Source organism: Callorhinus ursinus, unplaced genomic scaffold (assembly GCF_003265705.2).
Source record: "Callorhinus ursinus isolate GAN/ISIS: 27379988/994484 unplaced genomic scaffold, GSC_fseal_2.0 scaffold58, whole genome shotgun sequence".
NCBI classification, from domain to species: Eukaryota; Metazoa; Chordata; class Mammalia; order Carnivora; family Otariidae; genus Callorhinus; species Callorhinus ursinus.
Genome location: NW_027397120.1, coordinates 5,694,587 through 5,718,274, shown reverse-complemented (window position 1 = coordinate 5,718,274; position 23,688 = coordinate 5,694,587). Strand labels below are relative to the sequence as shown.

The following is a 23,688-nucleotide window of genomic DNA, read 5'->3' as shown; positions in this document are numbered from 1 at the left end:
AATTAGTCAAGAGTATTGGACATACTTGCAAGATGCCTCTGAGTTAAGGCGAGAGAGCTTCTGGAACACACGCTCTCACCCACATGGGCTCCTTTCTACCGTGGCTCTGAACTGGAGACTTTTGGGAGGGACTCATGCCAGTTAACACTGTATCATCTTTGTCTTTCAGGACTGACCTTTCCATATTCCCGTATTGAAAGTGAGACCAAACCAACCGACAGACTTTCTTTAGAGCTTATTATGTACTTACCATTGTGTCTTAAATTTTTTGGGTTTTGCAAGGTAGGATAAGATTTGAAGAGTAAAGATGTGAAGACTTAGTGGCAAGGTAATCCCTTTATAGTCTTGACAGGAGTTTAATACTCTTGGTGGATTACGTTGTTTTAAGCTTGCTATTCATTGGCACCCCTTTGTTTGTTTTCCATTTTTGGGTTTGTTTTTTTCCCCTGATGGTTGGAATCTAGCAGTGAGTAGGAATGGGAAGTGTGCCATCCCCTCATTTTCTGGCCATTCCCATGGCTCTTTCTTTCAATGTAGCAAACAGGCTCCTTTTAGACTGTGTTCGTCAGCCTCATAAAACTTCATTTGTGTTCCATTTTTGAACAATACGGAGCTTCTTCAAAATGTAGGCCTAGAGAGCTTAAATTATTTTCCTCATGCTTATTTTCAAGGTGAATGATTCTTCCAGTTACCAAGCAGAGTGAAACTCTCCTTTTTAATGGTAGAAACATTAGTTACAGCAGCCCTTTGAAATCTGAGGGCAAAGGCTCAGAGACCGATGGGACTAGCTATTAGGAAATACTGATGTCAGATTTCCAGACTATTTTTGTTGTGATTAATCCTAGATATAAAATTTATATTTCTTAAAATCACTCTATCAATCAACTTCTTCTGCTTTAAATTGTAGAAAGAATAGCTACATGTTTAATACAGCTTTATAATAAAATATGCCTTCTTAATGCTTCGATCCATAAACAAATCAAAATAAAATCTCTTGAACATCTCCACTGTGAAGAATGGAGAGCTATTTCTCTTGAATGAAGGGATCTTAAACCCAGAGCTACTCTGCAGTAGTTTTATTAACTTGAGGGATATTGTACAGAAAGAAAAATTGGGGTTGGGGCCTTCATGCGACACAGTCACGTAACGTACCACATGTATAGCATTCCGGGATACTTTAATTGGTTAGTCGTGCTGATGACTTCTAAGGAATGTTACTAGCTTTGAACCCCAAAGACTAGTTCTTGAAATAATGGTGGAATGTGAAATCATTTTCTCCTCTTCTATTTTTGAGACAATTTTAATCTTTATCTGTAAAGTACTATACCTTTTTCATATCTCATTCTGTGTATGACTCTATATCATTCATTATATGAGTGTTTGAAAAGACTATCTGTTAAAACTGTGCAGGCTTTTAGAAAGGGCTTATTGAATCTAGGAGGGTGAACTCAATTTCAGTTTCTTAATTATATCCATTTCCATTCCATTATAATTTGTTCAGCACCTACCATGTGCTCAGGACTGTTGGTTAGCAAGTTTGATTCCTCTGAGAGGCTTCAGAGCCATCGGCTTAAAAATGTATAATTGGAACAAGTAATTCTCTTAATTTACAGGTAAGGGCCCAGGAGTTAAGCAACAAGTCCTGCTAATTGGTAAGCAAAATCCCAAGCAGGGAGCTGTCCACCACTGTGGTGCTGATTAAGGAGTGGCCTTGTTAGAAATCCACCGCCAACTCTGTTCTTAAACTATATGAGTAATACGTTCTGAATACAGAATTCACTTCAAATGCCATATGGAACAATATAAAATACAAATATATGGATAAACAAACAAAGAAATGTAAAACTATGCAAAAATAAATAAACAAAAATGCAGTGTTGTGCTCATGGAGTTGTCCTACTTTTTTCTTTTTTGTGTGTATGTTGGGACTCTTATCTGTGATCAAACTGGTAGTTCCTCAGTGTGTAGTTGGTCCGACCTTTATCATAGTCTGTTGATCCCTTGTTCTGTACCCACCTCTGGGTGGGCTCCTATCCCTGTTGCTTGATGTTGGGAGCAAGAACAGCAACCTTAGAAGAGGCTGCCTCTGTTGTCCTGTATCTGTTCATGCTCACACAGGACATCAGGATGGCAAGTCTCTGAGTCTCCCCAGTTCATGATTCTTTCCGAACCATATGAGATTAGTTCTGTACCCACATGATAGGTTACCTATGGTAACTTGCCTCGGACAGTTGGGGGGAGCCCCAGGTCAGTCTGTCATCTCCCTGGTTCTCCTTGAAGACCCCATTCTTTTTCTGTTGCATAAACCCTTCCCTGAGTGCATAAACCATCCCTCAAGATGGAGTGGACTGGACTATAGGGTTTTGACACTGTTTTTAACATACACATTTCATTGTCAAGGGCAAACAGGAGTTTGTGGGCTTTTTTGTTGTTGCTGTTTGTGGGTTTTTAATCTTAGCTGGTCAACTCAGTCTTGGAAGCCAATTTATTTACAAAGAATTTACCACCATGAGAAAACATTTATGAAAATTTTAATGAGTACAAAGTTCAGAAGCTCCACTTAGGTGCAACAAATGTGGCTATGATGCTAAGCAACTCTAGTCTTTTCCATAAAGTGAATAAGGTATAAGTTTGACAGAGCATAGTGATCCTAGAAGCAGCAATCCCCAGATTTCAGTATGGTCCTGTACATTTTTAAGTAAGGAAGGCTAAAATGAGCTAGAGAGTTTTTAGGAATATATAGGGTGACAGATGGCAGAAAGTGATCTGAACAAACGTGCGTAGTAACAAAATACTGTGTGTGTGCTTGAGTACATTGACCAAGACCTGTATGTTCTTGGCTGTCTTCACTCTCCTGGTTAAAATAATGCACACCACATCCCAGCTCTGTATATTGTCTCTTTATTTTCTCATCCTTTACATGGTAAGATTCTGCCCAAGGACTGGCAGACCTGTAGAATTCCTTCTGAACTTACCAAGCCACCTCCTTAAGGCACTTCCATCTACCTACAGACTGGATTCCTGGCCTGACTGGCACTGCTCACATAATATTCCCCAGGATTTTACTTGACTCTAATTTTTTCATCTAGTTTTTCATCTGCTTGTTAATGGGACTCATTTGTGATTTTTCTCCGTTGGTTGTTCGTTCATTTCTTTCTTCTGAAAAATTATTTATTACTACAATGTGAATGAATGTTTAACTCCTATTATTAAACTTCTCAGAACTGAGGGATACAAAATAATCTGCTGTCCCTTTCCTTCTTCCAAAAAGATGACACATATTGTACTAGGTCCAGTGGCTTCATCCAGAAGATACCTTTGATCAGCTTCTTTTCCCATTGCTATACAGTCTATATGCTACCACATTCTCCATCCAATTTCCAAGATTCTTTTAACTTCTTTTTTTTTTAAGAGTTTTTTTATTTGCGTGAGAGACAGAGAAAGAGAGAGAGAGGTAACATGAGCAGAGGGGCAGAGGGAGTGGTAGAGCGAGAATCTCAAGCAGACTCCATGAGCGTGGAGCCTGACATGGGGCTTGATCTCATGATCCTGAGATCATGACCTGAGCAGAAACCAAGAGTCAGACGCTCAACCGACTGTGCCACCCAGGCACCCCATGGATTCTTTTAATTTTAATGTCATCCTGTCAGTTAAAATTCCATGACTTTGGGTACCTCAAAGCTGACATGCAGATTATCTTATTCCTGATAATTTCAGCACTCAGCCAAGTGGCACTGAGGAGCTTCTGACCAAAATATTTATGAAGGTGTTACCATATGATAGGAATAGAAATATGGTGCAGGGCAGTTGTATTTCTTGATTTCACAGACAAAGAGGCAAAATGGAAAAGGAAATGAAAAAGGAAATCAAAAAAGGAAAAATGACATACGTAGGGTTGCTCAATTTGATTCTCCTGGTACTACCAATGATTATGACTTGTTATATTAAAATGATAACTTGGAAAAATGTAATCTGCATTTGACATGTAAAGATTCCTGAACTACATGTGGGTACATGCATGTATCATTTATTCTAAGGAGCTGTGGCTTTGGGATCAGGCACCTAATTCTGGCTCGGCTGCTTAGTGGCACAATCCCTGCACATCCCTTCTGTCTGGCACCTGGTACCCGCATCTGTCAATCTGGACATAAGTAGATGGCTCCTGTGATCCCTTCCATTGCTGACTCCCATTTCCTGCATTTCTGTTGTTTGAAAACTTGAGGGAGAAAATCATTTGAACAAATTGAATCATGTGGGTACAGAGTTCTTAGATAGTTGAAAAATAAGATGAGTGTCTGTAACAAATGAGTAACAAGCATCCCCCACTTATATGGTTCCTACTGTTTAATTCTCATTAAAAGTGTTAATCTGGATCTCAGTTCCGTGTAACAGGCTCAAGGTTATTAAATGCACTTTATGGATCATTTGTTTAATGTGACCAAACTAAAAATTAAGCAGCACATTACTCAGTGTTCATAAAACGAATGTTTTAAATGGACAAATTCATTCTCGTATTTGCATCTTGCTTTAATGTAGAGCCATGATGGGGTTATAGACGGATATTCTACTTGGACATTTATAAGCTGATGATGCCTGTTGAATACCTTTTATAAAGATTAATATTTTTTACTTTGTGCCCATTACCAGAGCATTAATCATCATGGCTTCAGCCCGCACAGCTGAGGATGAACAGATGTTGAATTATTGCTGTCTGTAATCATAGTGGATCACACTGGGAGAGGGGGTTGTGGAAGGGTGGCTGGGACTTCTGATCCCCACAGCTGATTGGTGTGGAGTCTGCGTCCACTGGGCTGCCGGCATTTCCCTTGTCCGGCAGGGAAAATCAGAATTGTGCTAGCTAGTTCTGGCTTCCCTATGGGTTCTATCTCTGCCTCCACTCCAGTCCGGCGCTCCCAAGCCCTGTGGTCACATCCGTGTGAAAATAGATCTGATAGGAGAGGTCTGCGGTGGCCTTCATTTTCCTTCCAGTGTTGAACACCAGTTCATTAAAATGAGAAATCACACAGGAGGTCTTTAACATCTGCTTCCTAGCATACTATGAGACCAGGCTGTCCAACAAAAATCAATGTGAGGCACAAATGCAATTTATAATTTTCTAGAGGCTACATTAAAAAAAAAGTACAATGCAATTGCTGAAATTAATTTTAATGATTTATCTAAAATACCATCTCAACATGACTTCAATCTAAATATTACTAATGACCTGGTTTCTCTTCATTTTTTTCCATACTGAGTCTCTGAAATCTAGTGTGTTTTTGACACCAATAGCACATCTCAATTTGGATGCTACATTTTCATCACAGATACTTAATCTGTGTTTTGAACATTTCATAAAATTTTCGACTGAAAAGTAAATTCCCATACTCAAGTTGTTCTAATCTTCCATACTAATGTTTCCAATAAGCAAGTATCATTTTTTACATTTATGTTTTAATTACTTAAAAATTAACTAAATTTGAATTCTATTCCTCTGTGGCACCAGCTGTATTTCAAGTGCGCACTGGCTACCCTATTAGATAGTGCAGCTCTGAGGCATTTGTCTTTGTGTACTTTTTGTTGAAAAGGCTGACTTTGTATAATGATGTTTTTTTCTGTTACTGTTATTGGCAGCTCCCATTTATTGAACGCTCCTATTTGCCAAATGCACACATTATATGATGTGATTCTCACAGTGAACCTCAGAGATAAACACAGTCCCATTTTGCATATAAAAAAATTAAGGCTTAGAGAGTAGAGGTAACTTGCCCAAGATCCAAAGCAAAGAGTAAGCAGGGTGGATTTTATAATTTCCTAATGTGTGTGGGTAAGCTGAACCTTAATCAGAGTAAAGGCTTTCCCAAAATTGAAGAGTGACCCAGGTTCCTAGGCTTCCAGTCAAATATTTATTGTAGCTGTTTTCCAAATGGTTATGTGTGGGTAGTTGTTAAAATATGTTTCCTGTTAAAATGTAAAGGTTTGTTTGTTTATTTTGGGGGGGGGGATTGTCAGTGTCCCAGGGCATCTGCCTTGAACCTAATTGGACTGTTGGTATCAATCATGGTAGAGAAACGGCACTCTGTTCATGGGGCAGGGTATTCAGGACACCGAGTTGGGACATTCAGAATGTGAAAGGAGATTCTTCTTTCTCAGCTGTCAGAGGCTGCATCTGATGCTTTAGAATTCTTCATTGTAAGCATGAATGTGTGTTTGCTCAGTGTGCATGTAGTGTGTGAGTATGTGTGGTGTGTAGTGTGTATGTGTGGTGTGTGTGTAGTGAGTGGTGTGAGTGTGGTGTGTATATGTCTTTGTGGTATGAGTGTGGTGTGTGTAATGAGTGTGTGGTGTGTATGTGTGTTTGTGGTATGAGTGTGTGGTGTGTGTGTGCTGTGTGTATGGTGTGTGTGTGAGTGGGTGTGGTGAGTGTGTGTGTTGTACTTTCCTCTGTGCTCTACAGTTTTTGTTTTGACCTGTTGGTAAAATTTGAGAGACTTGCATGTCACTTGGAACTTGTGCCCACCACTTCTTGAAGAAGCTGGAAATCACTGAAATGTGGAGTAAGAGATGCCCTTTGAGAGATGAGGTTGGGGACCCTGTGTCCTTTGGGCCCTGGCGGGGGCAGCTGAGGAACTGGGACAGCACTGGCAGGCACACTGGCTTCTCGCCGCACACCTGTCATTTGATCCGGTGCACCTGGAATGGCAGATGACCCACACCAGCTCTCGCACCTGTGTCCACACATGCACACGTGTACCTGCACACTCCCGTCTCGGCTGGCCCGGAGGCCGTCCCGTCACCAGAAATGGGAGAGATCTTGTTATGATGCCTCTTCTTCCTGATGTCTTCCAAGGACAGGACAGGGCGGCTCTGACCACAGGTCCCTTCTTCTCACCAAACAGGAGGCGAGCGAGGTGGTTTACAGACCAAGAACAAGGGACACGTGTGACAGCTGTCCTGCTAACAGGAGCGCGCACACACACACACACACACACACACACACACACAATCAGGTCTTAGTGTACGTGTGGGCGCTACTCCCCTTGGGTGAGAACAAGCCCTCTTCTCTCATGGAGATTGGATCCCCGCAAGGATGGTAGAACCAGTGGTCATTTGCGGTGGTCCACACACCGGGTGTCTGGGGCCCTACTGCACCCCGGTCTGTCCTTGGACCATCCTGGGGCCTGCAGATCACGGGTCACCAACAAGATGTGCTGATCGGCCAGCCTCCAGCTTTGGTCCTCCCAGCCTCTCCAGTTCTCTGGGGCACTGCCTTTCTTCCTGAGGGCCTGGGACGTGTTTCTGAGGAGTGCTGCCATCCTGTGACCCTCAGTCCTTGGAGACCTGCAAGAGATGTGTGGTGAGGTCAGCAGGGTCTTTGAGGAAAGCAGTGCGCCTTGGCTGCCTGTCTCCAGAGCTCCGTTCTGGGGCTGGGAGGTCACCACCTTGACACTGGGGTGTCAGGCTGCTTTCATAAAGTCCTTCTGGCGGCATGGGCTCCTCTCCTCCTTCCAGTGAAGGGTGCTGCTCCCTTTCCCCACTTTCCTGTGACCAGCCTCAGGTGGGGAGAATGACGAAGGACAGATGAGCTATATTCTCCTGTGGCTACTAGAAACATCCAGCTTGTGGTTATGGGTCCCATCAGGAGGATGATTTTTATGTTCTCTGGGGGCTAAGAGAATGAAATGTCTTTCTCTGTGACAAAATGGCAGTGAAGTTTCCAAAAAGTGTTGTCATTTCTCATCAAGAGAAGCTGGATAACAAACAGGTGCAGCTAACAGACCCCTGGCTTGGGGAGAAGGTGGGCGTTCCCCCCGGGTGGCGAAGGTGGCTGACAGCGTGTCCTGCCGAAGATGAACAGGGCAGCCGTCACTTCCTCACCCTGGAGTAATTCTGACAGATGACACTAACACACTCAATTACCTCTGAGAACGGGGCAGTCAGCAACTGCTTGTCTAGCATGACAGATAAATGGGGTGGTAAGAGATGGATTTTGGCCAGGGCTCCTGGGTCCCGGTGCCTGGAGGGACGTTTCTGCCATCTCTGAGTCCAGAACTGTGTTCCTCTGATTTTCTGGGACTGTTCACGGACATACTCCTCTTCCGACGCTGGACTGGTCTTCTACCTGTGTTGGGTTCCTCCTACGCTTGTTTTGTCTGGCTGACAGTCATTTGTTTTCCTTTATCATGTTGTGGGGTCCAGGGCTTTGTGGCTCCAACTTCTCCCTCTGAGATGTCTTGGAAATCTGACTTCCCTCCAGGATGGTGGCCGTGGTAGGGATGAACCAGTGGACGGGGCAGCCAACGGCTTGGCCCCCTGGTGAGGGTGGTCAAGCTGGGTGGTGTGTTTTAGACAGAAGGGAATGAAGACCATCATACTGGAGATGTCCCACCAGGGGCCGTGGGGATGGACACAAGTAGATTTGGACCCGGACAGGTTTGCCAAGAAGACCTTCCCAGCCTATTGGGTTCGAGGAGGTTGGTATGTAGTCTTTACACTGGATGTGGCCTTGTGGTTCAGGTCAGCATGCCAAGACCTACTGGGGGCAGATGTCATTTGTGAGTGTTGAGATTCTGGAGGAAAGACACTAGGCTTGGGGTGCTTCTGGGATTCATGTGTCCAGTGGGTCAGCGTTTGGAACTGATGCATTTCCAGGCTGCCTTCGCTGACATGGGTAATTTTCTTGGGGCATTTCCCTTGGACTGGCTTGGTCTCGGGCTGCTCTCTGACATCTGTGCATGCTCCTACACAGATCGCAGGCCTTGGCGCTTTGGAGCATTTCCCTTGTGAGTTTACGGGGCTGTGGGCTGAGAAGGTAAGGGAATCACGTGAGGGCCCCTGACATCCGTGAACACAGACATGGAGGGTCCTTCATGGTCCCCGCAGGATAGCGCCTCTCCACGCGCTGTGTGTCTCACTCCCTGGCCTCTGGTGATTCCCGACATTACAGCCAGGAGGGTGAGCTTGGCCTCTGTCTTGAAGATGCATAGCATGTCAGCACCTCACGCATTAAGTACTGACGACTCTCATTGTCAACAAGTGAAATCATATAATCACTGGACGAAACTGTTTCTGGAAAAACAGAGTTGCTGTTAGTCCTTTTCAGGGGATCAATCAAAATGGGATTTGAAAAAGCCTTAGCATGGGCTTCCTACATGTGGTTCCCTGGAAGTAGGTGGAACAGAAGGGTTTGTGCTGTTTCTTCGTCCTCATGGCTCCTGCCTGCACCCTTGGGCATCCATTACCATGTGGTCCTTGGGGAAGTCTTCTAAGTGGGTCTCAGCATACTTGTAAGAACCATTTCAGTGTTGCATGCTCCATTTTCTCTTATTAAAAAAATTCAGGAAACAGCGCAGAACATGTTTTTATGTGTCATTAATGTAAGCCCTAAAATGTACAGTCCTAAAAACAAGCTAAGTCTGTCTCATGTTCCAGAACTCTGCTGTCTTCTCTCTCATGCTCCACACTTTAAAGGGAACAGCGGTGGCTGGGCTGGTGTCACAAGCAGAGACTTAAATGGGATTTCCCAACTGGAAGAGACAATCAATAATTATATTTTGTCTTTAATCTCCTTTGTGTTTGTTGCCTTATTGTTTAATATTCGGAACATCCTTTTCTCTGATCCTGTCTCAAAAACAAATGAAAATCTGGACGTTCTTTGGTTCTTACATTCCCCCGCTTCTCCCCCACCCCTCCTTCTGTGCATGTGCCTCTTTTTTTTTTAATTTTTATTTTATTATGTTATGTTAGCTACCATACAGTACATCATTAGTTTTTGATGTGATGATCCATGATTAATTGTTTGCGTATAACACCCAGTGCTCCATGCAGTACGTGCCCTCCTTAATACCCATCACCGGGCTAACCACCTCCCCCCCAGAACCCTCAGTTTGTCCCTCAGAGTCCATCGTCTCTCGTGGTTCATCTCTCGCTCCGATTGCCCCCCTTCATTCTTCCCTTCCTTCTCCTAATGTCCTCCAGGCTGTTCCTTATGTTCCACAAATAAGTGAAACCATATGATAATTGACTTTCTCTGCTTGACTTATTTCACTTAGCATAATCTCCAGTCCCATCCATGTTGATGTAAAAGTTGGGTATTCATCCTTTCTGATGGCTAATATTCCATTGTATATATGGACCACATCTTCTTTATCCATTCATCTGTTGAAGGGCATCTCGGCTCTTTCCACAGTTTGGCTATTGTGGACATTGCTGCTATGAACACTGGGGAGCATAGGGCCCTTCTTTTCACTACATCTGTGTCTTTGTGGTAAATACCCAGTAGTGCAATTGCTGGGTCATAGGGTAGCTCCATTTTTAATTTTTTGAGGTACCTCCACACTGTTTTCCAAAGTGGCTGCATCAACTTGCATTCCCACCAACAGTGTAAGAGGTTCCCCTTTCTCCATAACCTCTCCAACATTTGTTGTTTCTTGTCTTGTCAGTTTTTGCCATTCTAACTGGTGTAAGGTGGTATCTCAATGTGGTTTTGATTTCAATTTCCCTGATGGCTAATGATGATGAACATTTTTTCATGTGTCTATTAGCCATGTGTATGTCTTCTTCGGAGAAGTGTTTGCATGTGCCTCCTAAATGTGCCCTATGCGCCTGCCTGCCTGACTTTGTGTACAGGTTTCCCATTCTTTGGTTTCCTGCCCCATGTGAGAAATTACTATTCCTCTTGCCAGCAGGTGAAGGTACTGCTTCCCTGGGGGAGGCCTTCCTGACTCTCATCTCCAGGCTCAGTGCTCGTTCCGCATGGCTCCCCCCTTTACATGCCCGTGCATTAGCGCAGGGGTCTGGTAGGCCAGAGAGAGGCTGTCGCTCCTCACCTGTATCTGTGTTAGGTCATAAGAGCAAGTACCTTGTCCTAAGCATCTAATGAGGCCCAGGCCTTAGCACTTAACCATGTAGGAGTACATTGTACCCCAAACCTGTGAGTAGCTAGTGCCATGTGTCCGTGTTAGAGATGAGGAATCTGAGACTCAAGAGAGCTAACCTGAGCTGCTCAAGATGTCCCTGCTTGGAAGGGAGGAGACCTTCCACTCCGATAACCTCTTTCCGGAATCGGAGTCCTCAGCTCTCTGCAAACTGTCTCTGCAGGTGTGAGCCTACCAGAAAGTTGTCCCAGAGTGAGCAAAGATCAAGCGGGGAATTTAGTTGGTTATGACCCGGCTGAGCTCAGAAACCTTTATTTACGAGGCATATGGGAGCAGAATGAAACCACGCTTTGGTCCTCCTCGGAAAAAATAATAGTAGTAGCTGCAATTCAAATAATTTTTGTTGTAACTAGTATTTCTTTAAAAGTTGTTAAGTCAGTGAATTTATAGTTCCGCACAGAAAACTAGTCAAAACCCCATCTGGTGCGTTTGTGTTTTCTATCTGTCTGCACACTAGGGGATGTATATGTCAATGTGTTTATATATGTTTGTGGATTGTTATTGTATATTTACAAGGAGACACACACATAGATGTGTGCACGCCTGCTTGTGTGTAAAGTATTTACAGAGGAGGATAAGTGATTTCCTCATATCCAGCCATCTGACCCCCTCAGATGCCAGTTTCACATTTGGAAGAAAGTAAATATAACATGCTTGAAAACAATGTAACGTGCTAGGAAAATAAGCTTCTAGCAAATAGAGTTGTATCTTGGTGGGTCTCCTGCTGACTGGCAGCCCCATGTCCCCTGCAGACTGCAGAGAGATCCTGCTTCCCATGATGACGGATCAGCTCAAGTACCATCTGGAGAGACAGGAAGACCTGGAGGCCTGTTGCCACCTGCTCAGCAACATCCTCGAGGTTCTGTACAGGAAGGATGTGGTGAGTAATGGCTGTGCTTGCTCAGGCTGTCTTTGTCCACCTGGCAGCAGGGGTCCCCTTATAATGCCCACAAGCCCCTGCCTCACTGCACAAAGGCACGTTGGATTCGTTTAAAAAGAAATGACCTTAATTTTCAGGGTTAGCCTCTGTCTCTCTGTTGAGTGGTACCCTTCAATGGTTCTTATTTTTGTATAAAGTGAGATACTGATATTAAAATGTGTATTCTTCTAAGTTAAAAATCTTTAAGTTTTTCCCCTGACTTAATCAGGTGAATGCCTCCCCAAGACAGATTTTGATCCTTAAGGTCAGAAAATGGCTTTGATATTAAAAAGTAGAAATAAACAAATGAAGGCTAATTATCTATATTCTTTTTGTCAATTCTTATTTTAAAGTAATGCATGCACAGAGTTTTTGGTTTGTTTTTTTTTTTTTTTTTAGAGAGGGTGAGAGATGCTGGGGATAGGAGAGGAACTCCAGAGCTTTTTTAAAGATTTTTTTTTTTTTTAATTTATTTATTTGACAGAGAGAAAGACAGACACAGCGAGAGAGGGAACACAAGCAGGGGGAGTGGGAGAGGGAGAAGCAGGCTTCCTGTGGAGCAGGGAACCCGATACGGGGCTCGATCCCAGGACCCCGGGATCATGACCTGAGCCGGAGGCAGACGCTTAACTGACTGAGCCACCCAGGCGCCCCCGGTTTTTTTTTGTTTTGTTTTGTTTTTGTTTTTAAGTTGTTGGTGCTTCTGAGAGTTTTGAGAACAACGGCTCTCTGCCTCCTTTCCCACCTTCCTCTCCCCACAAGTAATTTCTTTCTGTGCTTTTTTAGCTTTTTCTTTCTTTTTAAATGGTATTTCCTTTTGTATTTGTAAATTGTATGCCTAGTCCACTGATCTTTTTTCTTAATCAGAAGTTGGTGCAAGTGCATATGGAAAATCTGACCCTATGGCTTCCCATCCCCAACACTACCCTTCCCCCCCCATACACATTTGTGCACCCGTGCACACATCCTCCTGATTCTTGGGGTGTGTGTGGAAAGGCATATAGGTCCTTGTCCACCCATCTGTGCCTCTAGCAGGAGACAGATGGGCCAGGTTTTTAAGGTCAGCAGGGCTTAATCTGTGCCCTCCCCCACATGACCTCTGGACACCTTCCCAGTCAACCCATGCACTTACCTGTCCTGCCCACTTCCTTCCTGCATTGGCTCATGCTCTCAGAGCCTGGTTAGTGCCATTGAAGAAGGAGATCAGATTAAATCACTTCATAGCAAGGGTGGTTATATCAGCTCTTCCGGGGGAGTTGCCTTTGAAAGGTTTTAGAAGCCTTAATCCAACAGCCAGCCTCCAGTGGCCCCATTCCAGGGCCTTCCCTTTTCTTAAAGGGGAGAAGGTTGGGAGTGAAGAAGCTTGTATGGCCCAGCCTTGTCATGGAGGTGGTGCCTGCCCGAGCCTTGTATGTGAGCACCTAGGGGACATATCTAAACAACTTCTAAGTTCCTGACGAAGAATTAGGAATCCCATCACACACAAAATAACAGAGCAAATTTTTACTGATGGAAAAAAAATCTGTGGCACACTATGAATTTTAGATAGTGTGCCAAAATAAATACATTGTATTCTACGCAATTGTTGGTGCAGAGCAATCTGTGGTTTGCTATCTGCGTGCTTCCCATTTACAGATGGACAAGTGTCTCTAGAAAACTAATTGGTGGGCTAATCACGGATCATAAACATTATATTGTTTAAACAGATTTGTTTTATTTTTAAGGTTTGCTTAAATTAAATTACTATGATTATATAACAAATTACCATTAATGGACTATAATTAATAAGATGCCTTGTGTTTTCTTTGTGAAGGCTTTTTGCCTTTGACAAGGGCCATTCTTCATCTCGTTAAGGGTTATAATTGATTTACTTTTTACAGGGTAAATGGATTCAGTGACAACCGACAAGGCTTGCATGCTAATGATTGTCTTAGGTGTTGGTTTTCACTGGTGTGTCTTCCTCCAGGGGCCAACTCAGAGGCATGTCCAGATAATCATGGAGAAACTTCTCCGGACAGTCAACCGAACCGTCATTTCCATGGGACGGGATTCCGAACTCATTGTAAGTGCTCAGTGATGTGTGCTTGGGTGTGTGATGGTGGCCAAGACCATCCTTCTCTGGCATGTCACTTACTCTCAGGCCCCAAAATCCACTTGGTCCTTTTCCAGCTGCCTTTTGATAGTAAGCTACTTTTACTGTGTTGTAAGAAGCCACCGACATGCATTTATATACAGTCTGGTTTATAAAATAGGCTGATTTTTTCCATGATTCTAGAAGCAAGTGTCCAAGTTGAAGGGTCAGCAAACAACCAACATTTTGGAGACAGAAACATTTGATTCTAGTTTACTTGTAATTTACTTCTAGCAAAGGATATGTATTTTCTTCTAAGTCTTTATTCTTCTGGTGGTTTCTTGCTACGTATTTACATTTAAGATGCTGTTAATAAAATTTTATGAAGGACCTTAAAAAGTAATTGAGGTGCTCCAACCCAGCTATTTTATTGTCTACTCTGATATATTGTAGATGTCTCTCTTCTACAGATGACTGAGGTATGCAATTGCATCTGTGATTTTTTTTCTCGAGAAAGTTTTAATAATAATTTAGACAGTTTTTCAAGTTTTGTATTATGGGACTCCCCCCAGCCCAGATTTTAGCATTCTCCTTCCCAACCATTCTTCTTTTTTTTTTTTTAATTTTTTTTTTTTAAAGATTTTATTTATTTATTTGAGAGAGAGAGAATGAGAGCCAGAGAGCACGAGAGGGAAGAGGGTCAGAGGGAGAAGCAGACTCCCTGCTGAGCAGGGAGCCCGATGCGGGACTCGATCCCGGGACTCCAGGATCACGACCTGAGCCGAAGGCAGTCGCTTAACCAACTGAGCCACCCAGGCGCCCCCCAACCATTATTCTTAAGTTTGGTTTCTTAGGCAAAAGATGCACACATAGGTCCCTTTTATTTCCCCTCATTTCTAGTACATGTTATTTCACTAAGTTGGGCATTTCAAAAAAAATAATTTTTCAAATCCAGGAACAAAACATCCAGTTAAAGAGTTTTCATTGGCAACCAGACTGGATACATCGGTCTTCCTTGTGTGACCATAGTTCTTTCTGCTTATCCTGGGAGGGGCACAAGTAAGATGACGTACATGACTGTTCAGGCAGCAAGGCAAGAACATAGGTAGCATTAGATCTGTTTGGTTTCTGTGGCTGGCATGAGTAAAGGATGCAGTTTTGGGTGAAATCACAGTTGGGTAGCAGAGAATTGGGACAATTGCTGCCTTAGTATGTTTCCATCCAGTAAAACAGCCTACTTTATGCTTCAGAGTTTCAACATGTGTTACGTTCAGATTTCCCTTTTTAAGGTATGTCTCATTTAGGTTTGGACGATCACATGTATAAATTAGGAAATAAAACATTTCCCTGTACGTTGGCTTTATTTGCAGTGGACTTTCCCATTATTCTGCAGTAGATTTGTCTACCTTATCCCGTTCTTTTCTCTAATCTTAGCACCTTTGCCTAGGTGGGTGGAGATGGGGCCCCATGGATTAAGACTGAGATGACTCCAGGATCACCCCGGGGGCTGGTGCTCCTGCCTCCCTGGGGCTGTGCCATGGGTGCCCTTGGAACACTCTCGTGTTGTGGACCTCTGAGGGGCCTGAGGCGGGATGGGTGATGTGTGGCTTGAAGTTCAACCAAGTTCAACTGGTTGAACTGTTGGAATGGGCTGGATTACAGAGGTGGGGGTGACGTGATGCCACTGTGGGGTTGCAGGGAGTGAGTGATGGGCAGATGGGGGTGGTGGCCAGGGTCGGGGCCAGTGAACTGAAGAGAGAGTTCTAGGGCTAGGGGGCTGACCCTAGCAGGGTGTTCAGTTGGGCCATCACCTGCTGGCAAGCAGTTAAGCTGGGATGAGGAAGACAAGAAGGAGCTCATAGAAGTTTGGATGGTGCTTGGAATGTGGAAAGGTTGTAAGGTGCTTTCAGTCAATGGATCTAGCGAAGGTTGAACAGAGCAGGTGGAGTGTGATGTCTTCTCTCAGACCATGTGGTTCCAGATGTCTTTGGGAAAGTTCTCATCTTGGGCATGATGCCCATAGTGGTGATCATGATAGCAGCACGTTACTGACACTTAATTTCTGTGCTGGCCACTGTGTAAGGAGTGGGAAGATTTTTATTTAATTCTAAACTTTACCGTGCTTCTGTAACTGCAGAAAATGTCCTACAGAGACATAAGAAATAGTTCTAGATCTCACAGATGGCTTGGAAACTGTGATTTGGCACCCTGGTTTGGTGCCAGAGCTGGTTTCCCTAGTCTTTTCTGTAAGACTGATACTGGTTTTGCTCATCTCCGTGGTGTCCAGGAGGTATCGAAGGGGACTGTGAATTGCTCCTAGGTCTTCATCCTCGGTAGGGAGGCAGCTGACCAGCAAAGTAAGTAAGCACCTTTCTGTTTAGCCCCTTTCAGTCATTTCCATGGGCCACACGCTAGAATCTCCTGGAGGTAAAGGGAGGGTCGGGTGCCCCTTTCCCGAAGGGCTTGGAGGACCCCTCAGGAGTTCCTGAGGAAGAGCCCGTGCATGTTCTAAGAACGGGGGATGACAGTGAGAACCCACGCTCAGTCTTAGCCAGCTGGGGATCTGTTCCTATTGAGCAGTCGGCAAGGGTTCAAGGCCTTGTCTGGGAACAGGGGTGCAGAGCAAACCACCCACGTCCAGACCCATTCCCCACCATCCTTTCTCCTACAGGAGTCTTTAGAAGCAGGAAGGGGATTTAGGCCCTAAGCTGACTCTTCCCAATTCCAACATCTTTAATATCTATAAAAAGAGTCCGGAGATTCCTTTTGTGAAACCAACGAGGCTGTCATGGAAAGACTCTCAAAAGAAAAAACAGATTCTGAATAAGCTGTAATTACTCAATGAGCAACAACAGCATTAAGATATTTTCATGAAGGATGATTACCTTTTAAAATGAGTTCTTTAGAAGAATCTTTTAAGTCATCAAGGAACCGTGAGCCCTTGTGATGTCCACAGAGTGGGAAGACGGAAATGCTGTCCTGCTCAGTGTGCTTGACCTTGCTTTTCCGATTTGCTCAGATGCATTAGCTTCTTAATGTCATCTGTGAATTTAGTTTAGAGGAAGATCTGGGGAGAAAAATATCCCTGACAGGGTGGACAAAAAACTCAAGTCAGTGGACCTTTTAGAGTAGGGGAAGAGCAGAGAATGGTTTCCAGACCTGTCGTGGGTACGCTGCAATATTCCAGTGTATCACAGAGATTTCAGTCCCTATGTGTTTGCTACTTGTTTTTGCATAAGTGGAATGTCAATGGTGTAACTATAAATCAGCTTAAGGTTTCTAAGTAATCACTGGAAATGGATTTAAAAGTTAAAATGATTAAAGAAGTGTTGAATAGTTAATGCTTTGTGTCATGATTTATTCCACGATACTGTCAACAGTAATACCTGGAATGTGGCCTTGTTTCCATCGGAATGTCATTAGTTGGGAATGCTGTCGTGGGCTGACAGTTTTCCCATCTGTTTATGTACGGAGTTGAGAAATGAGGGACTTCCCATGTCACTGGAGAATCTGTGACATACAGTGTGAGCCTTTAAAAAAAAATTATTAGAGAGTGTAGGGGGAGGTGGAGGGGCAGAGGGTTAAGCAGACTCCCTGCTGAGCAGGGAGCCCAGTGAGGGACTCGATCCCAGGACCCTCGGATCATGACCTGAGCTGAAGGCCGACGCTTAACCGACTGAGCCACCCAGGCGCCCTGAGCCTTTTCTTTTATCTGTGTCTGTGGTGTTTCCTAAACACTGTACAGCTGATTGTATATTGTTTGTTGTAGTTCATTTTATACCTTTCAGCATTCTGTGTGAAATGAGCTATTGGAATGCATCTCATGCATAGGATAAAAATATGCCATAATCCTAAGTATCGTACTTTTTTAACAAATAAAACTGCATCTGGCAAGTACAGAATCGTAGATCTTGTAGATGCCTGAAAGAGGCCCAGACCCAGAAGCCTTGGGGTCACCTTGCGCAGAATTGAAATGCCATTTTATCTTTATTCCACTGGGGTCTGGTACTGTGGGGTAATTGAGTGACATGCTTAGTTTTATATTGTCCGATTTCAGATCTTATTTTTCTCGTCCTTTTTGGAAGTTTCTGAGGCCCTCAGTCTCAGGCAGTGTTCCTCGTCATGGTATATGGGTCTCAGCCGTGCTGGGTTAGGTGCTCTCGTTTGTGGACCGGCGCCCTGACCAGCCTTCTGCTGGGTGACTGGACCCACGGCCCACCTCGCACCTCCCCCCACTCACATGTGTCTTTGCTGGAATACAGCACTTGTGCACACAGCTGGGATGACGGAAGACCAGAGGAGTCATCCACAGGGCTGTGCCTCCTCTGATTTTAGGTGCTTTTGCTTCTTGCCCGTGATCAGATTTACATGCTGTTAATGGGTTCTTTAAAAATGTAATCAAGTGAGAAGAAGGACCTTTAAAGATTTTTCTATGGCCTGGATACCCACCAGAAGACTGGCAATTGCTAATTCACTTAAATGAAAATGTGGGCCTTTTCTAAGGAAAGAGTCCCTTGCAAAATGCACCCGGAAGCCTTAGGAATGGGGAAAATGGTGCCTGGATCGTCTCTGTGCTCTGGTGACCAGAACACCTCCTGATTCACTACACTCCCGTGATGGAAGTTATTCTGTCTCCTGCTCTGAGCGCCAACTGGGGGTGACACGGACGGGCCCGGGGTGTGTTTCATCATGAGATTGGCATCGCTGGTGGGGGAGATGTTGTTAGCGAGAACCCAGTGCTTTCTTTGAGCCTCAGTAATTTATAAGGACCTGGCCTGTTTCTGCACTTGGAAAAGAGTGTCCTAGAACTGGCCTCCCAGTGAAGAGAGCCCTTTTACCAAGACTCCTGACCCAATATTTTCACCAAGATGTGTTTCGTCCCCATTTTTGTGATGTTTGTTGTAAAGGATTTAAGGTATGAATTTTGTTCTTAAAAAATTGTGTTCTTAATCTTCATTTGCAGAAGAAAGTAATACGTTATAAAAGTTCCAAATGGATGGTACCTCTCTCTTCTATACGAGTGTCATAAAAAGTGTCTTTCATGGTATGTTTGCCAATAAATCTAGCTTGAAGACTTGTGGCTTTTAGAAAAGCGTAGCCTGACGTGCGTGCGCGTCGGAGCTGTGATGGCTTTATGTATGTTCATTTTTATTTGGTGTCAGTACAGCAGTTCTTCCTGGCTTTCTCACATTTCTAGTGTTTTCTCAAGGTTGGTCCCTGACTGTGGATTTACCCCAGAGGAAGGAACACATGTCATTGCCTGGGTAAAATATTCCATGCAGCTCTTGCATATTCATACTGAACCACAAAGGTATCTTCAGTTAATTATCAAGCTACTTAAAAGGCAGTATGCTGCTCTCACGTGACCTTCTCATCTGCCAAAATGTAGGCTGCACATGATCGCATGATTAGGTAACACCGGTTCAGAACATGGAACGCTCTCTCTGAGTCCTATAGCTCCTCCAGTAAATAAATTGGTCGCACACTTATCTAAGGCCAAATGTGCCAGTGATAGAGCTTTTCAAAAGATGAAAGGAGATATATCAGTATAAAAGGAGATGTGTCAGTACGGAAGGCGGCTGCTGCGATTTTAGGTGACCCTGCACCAGCAAAACTGCCTCGCTTAATAATCAAGTCAGATTTTACTTGCTGATAAAAATGCTCCGGAAGGGTCAGTCCTCCGGTGGTGGGCTTCGCAAAGGTGCCGTGCTCATCCAGGCGGCGTGGAATGGACACGCTCACGACCCGGTTGTCTCTTCTCCGAAAGGCACAGAGCAGCCACTCTGATTTGATGGTGCGTCATCTGAGTTGTAATAATCCACGATTGCGTTCCTCACCCTGCCCACATCCTATGCCCTTGGCGAATTAGAAAGGTTTTTCCACACCTTGATTTCCTCCCCATTTATACTCTGGTGGGGTTGGGGGAGGGCCTGAGATCCAAGGAGCAGATGCAGAGGCCCTGGGACCCCTCCTTGGAGGCCAGTCACAAACCAGTCACTTGGAAAGTACCCACAAGGGAATGCCCTTTGCTGTATCTACTTTGTAGATGCAGCACCTGTAGGTGGCTCAGAGTGAGTAGGGACTGGGACCTGGAGGATTTTTCCCCGGATGCCCCAGGCTGGCGCACTGGGTCTTCCTCTGCACCCTGCACACGGGTTATACCCATCTCTTCTTTTCCCTGGTGAGCGTGTGAGGGTGGCAGAGCTTCTGTCTCAGCTTCAGTGGTCCCACCATCCTGGCAGGTGGACTCTGTTAATGCAGACAGCAGGAAAGGGGGTGGGGACCTCTCTGGTCCCAGGCTTTCAGGCGGACCTCTCCCTTGGGAGAAGGCACGAGTATTGGGTTGGTGTCTGCTGGAGGGACAGGGTGCTCAGCCCAGCTGAGGTGTTGATTTTTCACTCACCCTCCCTTCCTCCCCCAAAGAAGAAGAAAAGGAGGTGGCCAGTCCCCTGGGGCTGGGATCAGCTTGGTGGATGATTTAGAGAGAAGCTGTCTCCATGGGGCTGTTACAGGATTTGGCTTGGAAACAATGATGAGTTCATTTGTCTCCTTGAGGTTCTTTAAAAATTACACGAGTTAGCTAGATCCTGCTGTGAGCTTGTATTGTGCTTTGTGCCCTGTTCTCCTGGCGGCTGAAGCCCCTGCCAGGGTCCGGGGTCTGGTAAGTACCGTCCGAGCTGCATTTCAGCGCTGCCCCCTCCAGCCAGGCCAGATGAGCCAGCGGCCGCCAGACCATCATTTCCTCTCCTGAAGACTGGAGGAAGTTCTTTTTAGCCCCAGTATCCTTCCTTTATTACTACTTTCTTAGATTACTTCTATTTTCCCAAATTATCGAGACCATGAAATAAGTTTAAGAGCCACACAAAACATTACCTTTGATTTTTTTATTTAAAAATTAATAAAGAACTTAGTGACAAGTATAATAATTTAATCTCTATACGTAATGCCGTGTGTACATATACATATGAGGGAGCACTGTACTGTACGTTTTACCTTGGTTTTGTGTCAAAGTTTTTACTTAAATCTTTCTAAGAGAAGAATCGGCATCTGTTCGTGACACATTGCAATTAAATTATGAAATGATTTCGGAAAATTTTTTTTTCTATTCTGAAGATAGTTTTAGTTTTAAATAGGAATTAGTTTATTATCTTCAGTTTCCTTTTTGACTCTGAAAAAAATTGTTGTTTTTGGGGGGGGTCTAGACCGCTTTCAAACAATGATGTCATTCTATTTACTAGGATGCCCTCTTGTTGAGACAGATTTATAGCACTAATTAGAAAGCTGCTAACACCCTTATTTCAATTTCACCGAGATAGTCGGGATTCTTAAAACACAGGGGATATAACTTGTTGCAAACATTTTTATAACTTTAGTTAAAAACAGTATAAAATACATGAAACACATTTTTTTTTTTTTTGAATTTTTGTCTACATGAAACAATTGCACTTCCTTCATGGTACAGGATCAACATGTCTGTCCTGTTCCTTGCACAAAAATATTTCTCAATTCTGTTTACTGATAAGGACTTCTATCCTCACGTAGTGTTTCCACAAAAGATGTGTTTTTCTTTTAATTAAAGCGTACATCTGCAGTATGTGAGTAATCCCCAAAGAATGCTTACAGGGTACACTCTTCGTTTTTTTCAATTCCAGGTCCTTGTAGAATCGAAACATTTGGAACTAAAATAGATTTGCTGTTGAGTGAGGAGGAAAACGCATGGCAAGAAATAGCTCCGATGTGAAAAATGCGGGTAGAGATCCTTTTACCAAGGGTAGCCACTTCGCTTTTGGCATCTAATCAATGAGGTGTCCATGTCAGCACGAGATTAGATGTGAAACTTTTGGACAGAAACTTGAAGACTAGGTTTTCTTGTCTGTTCACAAACTATTCAAAATTTAAGTTGTACAAAAAAAGGCAAAATAAGATTCTCTACTTCCTATCGTGAAGAGCGGAAAATTGACAGACTGTAGACGAGGGGCTTTTGATTTCTATAAAAAGATACTTGCAAAGGTGCAAAAGAATGAGTGGAAAAATAAAGGAACTAAGATTTGTATTGCAATGTGTAATCAAAAGAGAACTCTAAGTGTCACTGTTTATTTAAAAAATACCTAAAAACATTTGATTCACAGCTTTCCCCTAGGTATGTCATTGAGTACAACTGACTAATAGGTTAGATGTAGGTGACATTAGGTTTGTTTGTTGGTAGCAGCTAAACTAAACACGCAGTTTCTCTTTGAGATGGTCCAGTCTTCCACGGTGGTTACAGAGCAGAATGAATTGTATGAAACGTCTGGCCGCGCTTTTGGTGATGAACAGTGTCTCAAAGACTGATCCACAGAAACACTTTCCGGTGGCAGAGAACACCTGTGATTTATTGGTGACTGTATTATCCGTTGTGTATCTCTATGTGTGTTTTCAAATTCTTTCCAGAATTTATCATTTGGCCTTTGGGTACCAAAAGATTAAAAATGAGATCTAAGAAAGCTTAGTATATCCAATAGCTCTGACCCTGTCAACTTCAGTGATTAAAGGCATGTCCTGACTTTGGGCGACTCCTGGCTGCTGGCCATATGGAAAATGAGGAGGAAACCTGTCGCAAGTCTGGAGATGAAGAGAATGCTAAGTTTGAGGTCTCAGTGTGACACTGAGATGTGGTCACTTGGCTTAGCGCTGTAGCACGTGAAGGCAAATACACATACAGTCACGCTTTAGAGATTATGGTCTCCGACCACTTGAAAAAATTGTGCTTTCTCCAGAATTTGATGTGCTGAAAATGGCACTCGCCCCCTGCTTATTTGCAAAATTAAACATAAACATGAAGTCCTTTGCAAACATAAGGCTTGCTTTTTCTTCTCATTATTTAAAAAAAAAGAAAAAAAAGTAAAGGCTTGAAAATAATTATGAGTTTTAGCTGTGTACAGAGTGACAGCCCACGGTGTCGCAGGCTGATAACATGACACACTTGCTGATCTGGGGTGGGGGTGGGGCCACAGGATTTTTTACTTACCATCTTTGACTACCTAAGCTTCATTTCAGAGTTTACATCCCACATCCCTGAACGGCAAAGAACAGCGGGCAAGGTATGACGTTTACTGCCTTGCTTCTGGTCATTATCTGTTGGTACAAAGGCCTTTTTGGTAAGCAGGGTGGGAAGTGGGAGGCGCCCGAGCCAGCCACGGCTCACTCGATCCTATTCATTTTGGAAAAGGATTTACTTAACTCCAGTGGGTTTTAAAGATGGCCTTTAGGCTCACACACCATGAGTTTTAAAGAAACCAGAGTTTCCATCTTCCGTGCTTTTTAGATTCGGGTTTGGATTTTTGTTTGGGAGTAGCAGAGTAGGGCTCCTGAGAGTAAGGCAAAGGTGCAACCTGAGTCTCCTCAAAAGGATGGAGTTTCTTCAGAACTGGCTGGAGCTTGTCTTCTTGCTGCTTAAAGTCCAGCTCCACACTGGGAAGAAGAGAGAGGGGAGAATTTAGTGCTTGATCTTTCATATATAAAGATCCCCCTTAGTGACAGCAAAATGTGACATCCTACCAGGGTGATGATCGGTTTGCGTTATGTGTATTGTGTAATTTTATGGCTCAGTAGTAAGCAGTCAGCTCTGATCTATTTTAGCTCTGTGTCCCTAGGAACTGTCTCAAATAGGTTCGTTTTCTTTGAAAATCACTTACTTGCTTTTGTGGGGGAGCCTTTGAAGTTTTATTAACGTACTCAGCTTGTGTCAGGGTATGTCGTGTGTTTGTTGTAATGAGAAAGATGAC

General features: G+C 43.8%; 2 protein-coding genes across 8 annotated transcripts in view; one reads left to right on the top strand and one right to left on the bottom strand.

The window, feature by feature from the left end:
• Window positions 1-23,688, top strand: part of DOCK1 (dedicator of cytokinesis 1) — a 485,590-nt gene that overhangs the window by 173,829 nt on the left and 288,073 nt on the right. For all 6 annotated transcript variants that reach the window (XM_073884741.1, XM_073884742.1, XM_025880059.2 and 3 more), the window contains 2 exons: window positions 11,687-11,814; window positions 13,820-13,915. In XM_073884741.1, the coding sequence (XP_073740842.1) occupies window positions 11,687-11,814; window positions 13,820-13,915 (224 nt within the window). The remainder of the gene's footprint in view (window positions 1-11,686; window positions 11,815-13,819; window positions 13,916-23,688) is intronic.
• The window catches only part of INSYN2A (inhibitory synaptic factor 2A), a 57,913-nt gene continuing 55,006 nt past the window's right edge, over window positions 20,782-23,688 (bottom strand). For both annotated transcript variants that reach the window (XM_025880194.2, XM_073884747.1), the window contains one exon: window positions 20,782-23,374. In XM_025880194.2, the coding sequence (XP_025735979.1) occupies window positions 23,191-23,374 (184 nt within the window). In that variant the 3' untranslated portion in view covers window positions 20,782-23,190. The remainder of the gene's footprint in view (window positions 23,375-23,688) is intronic.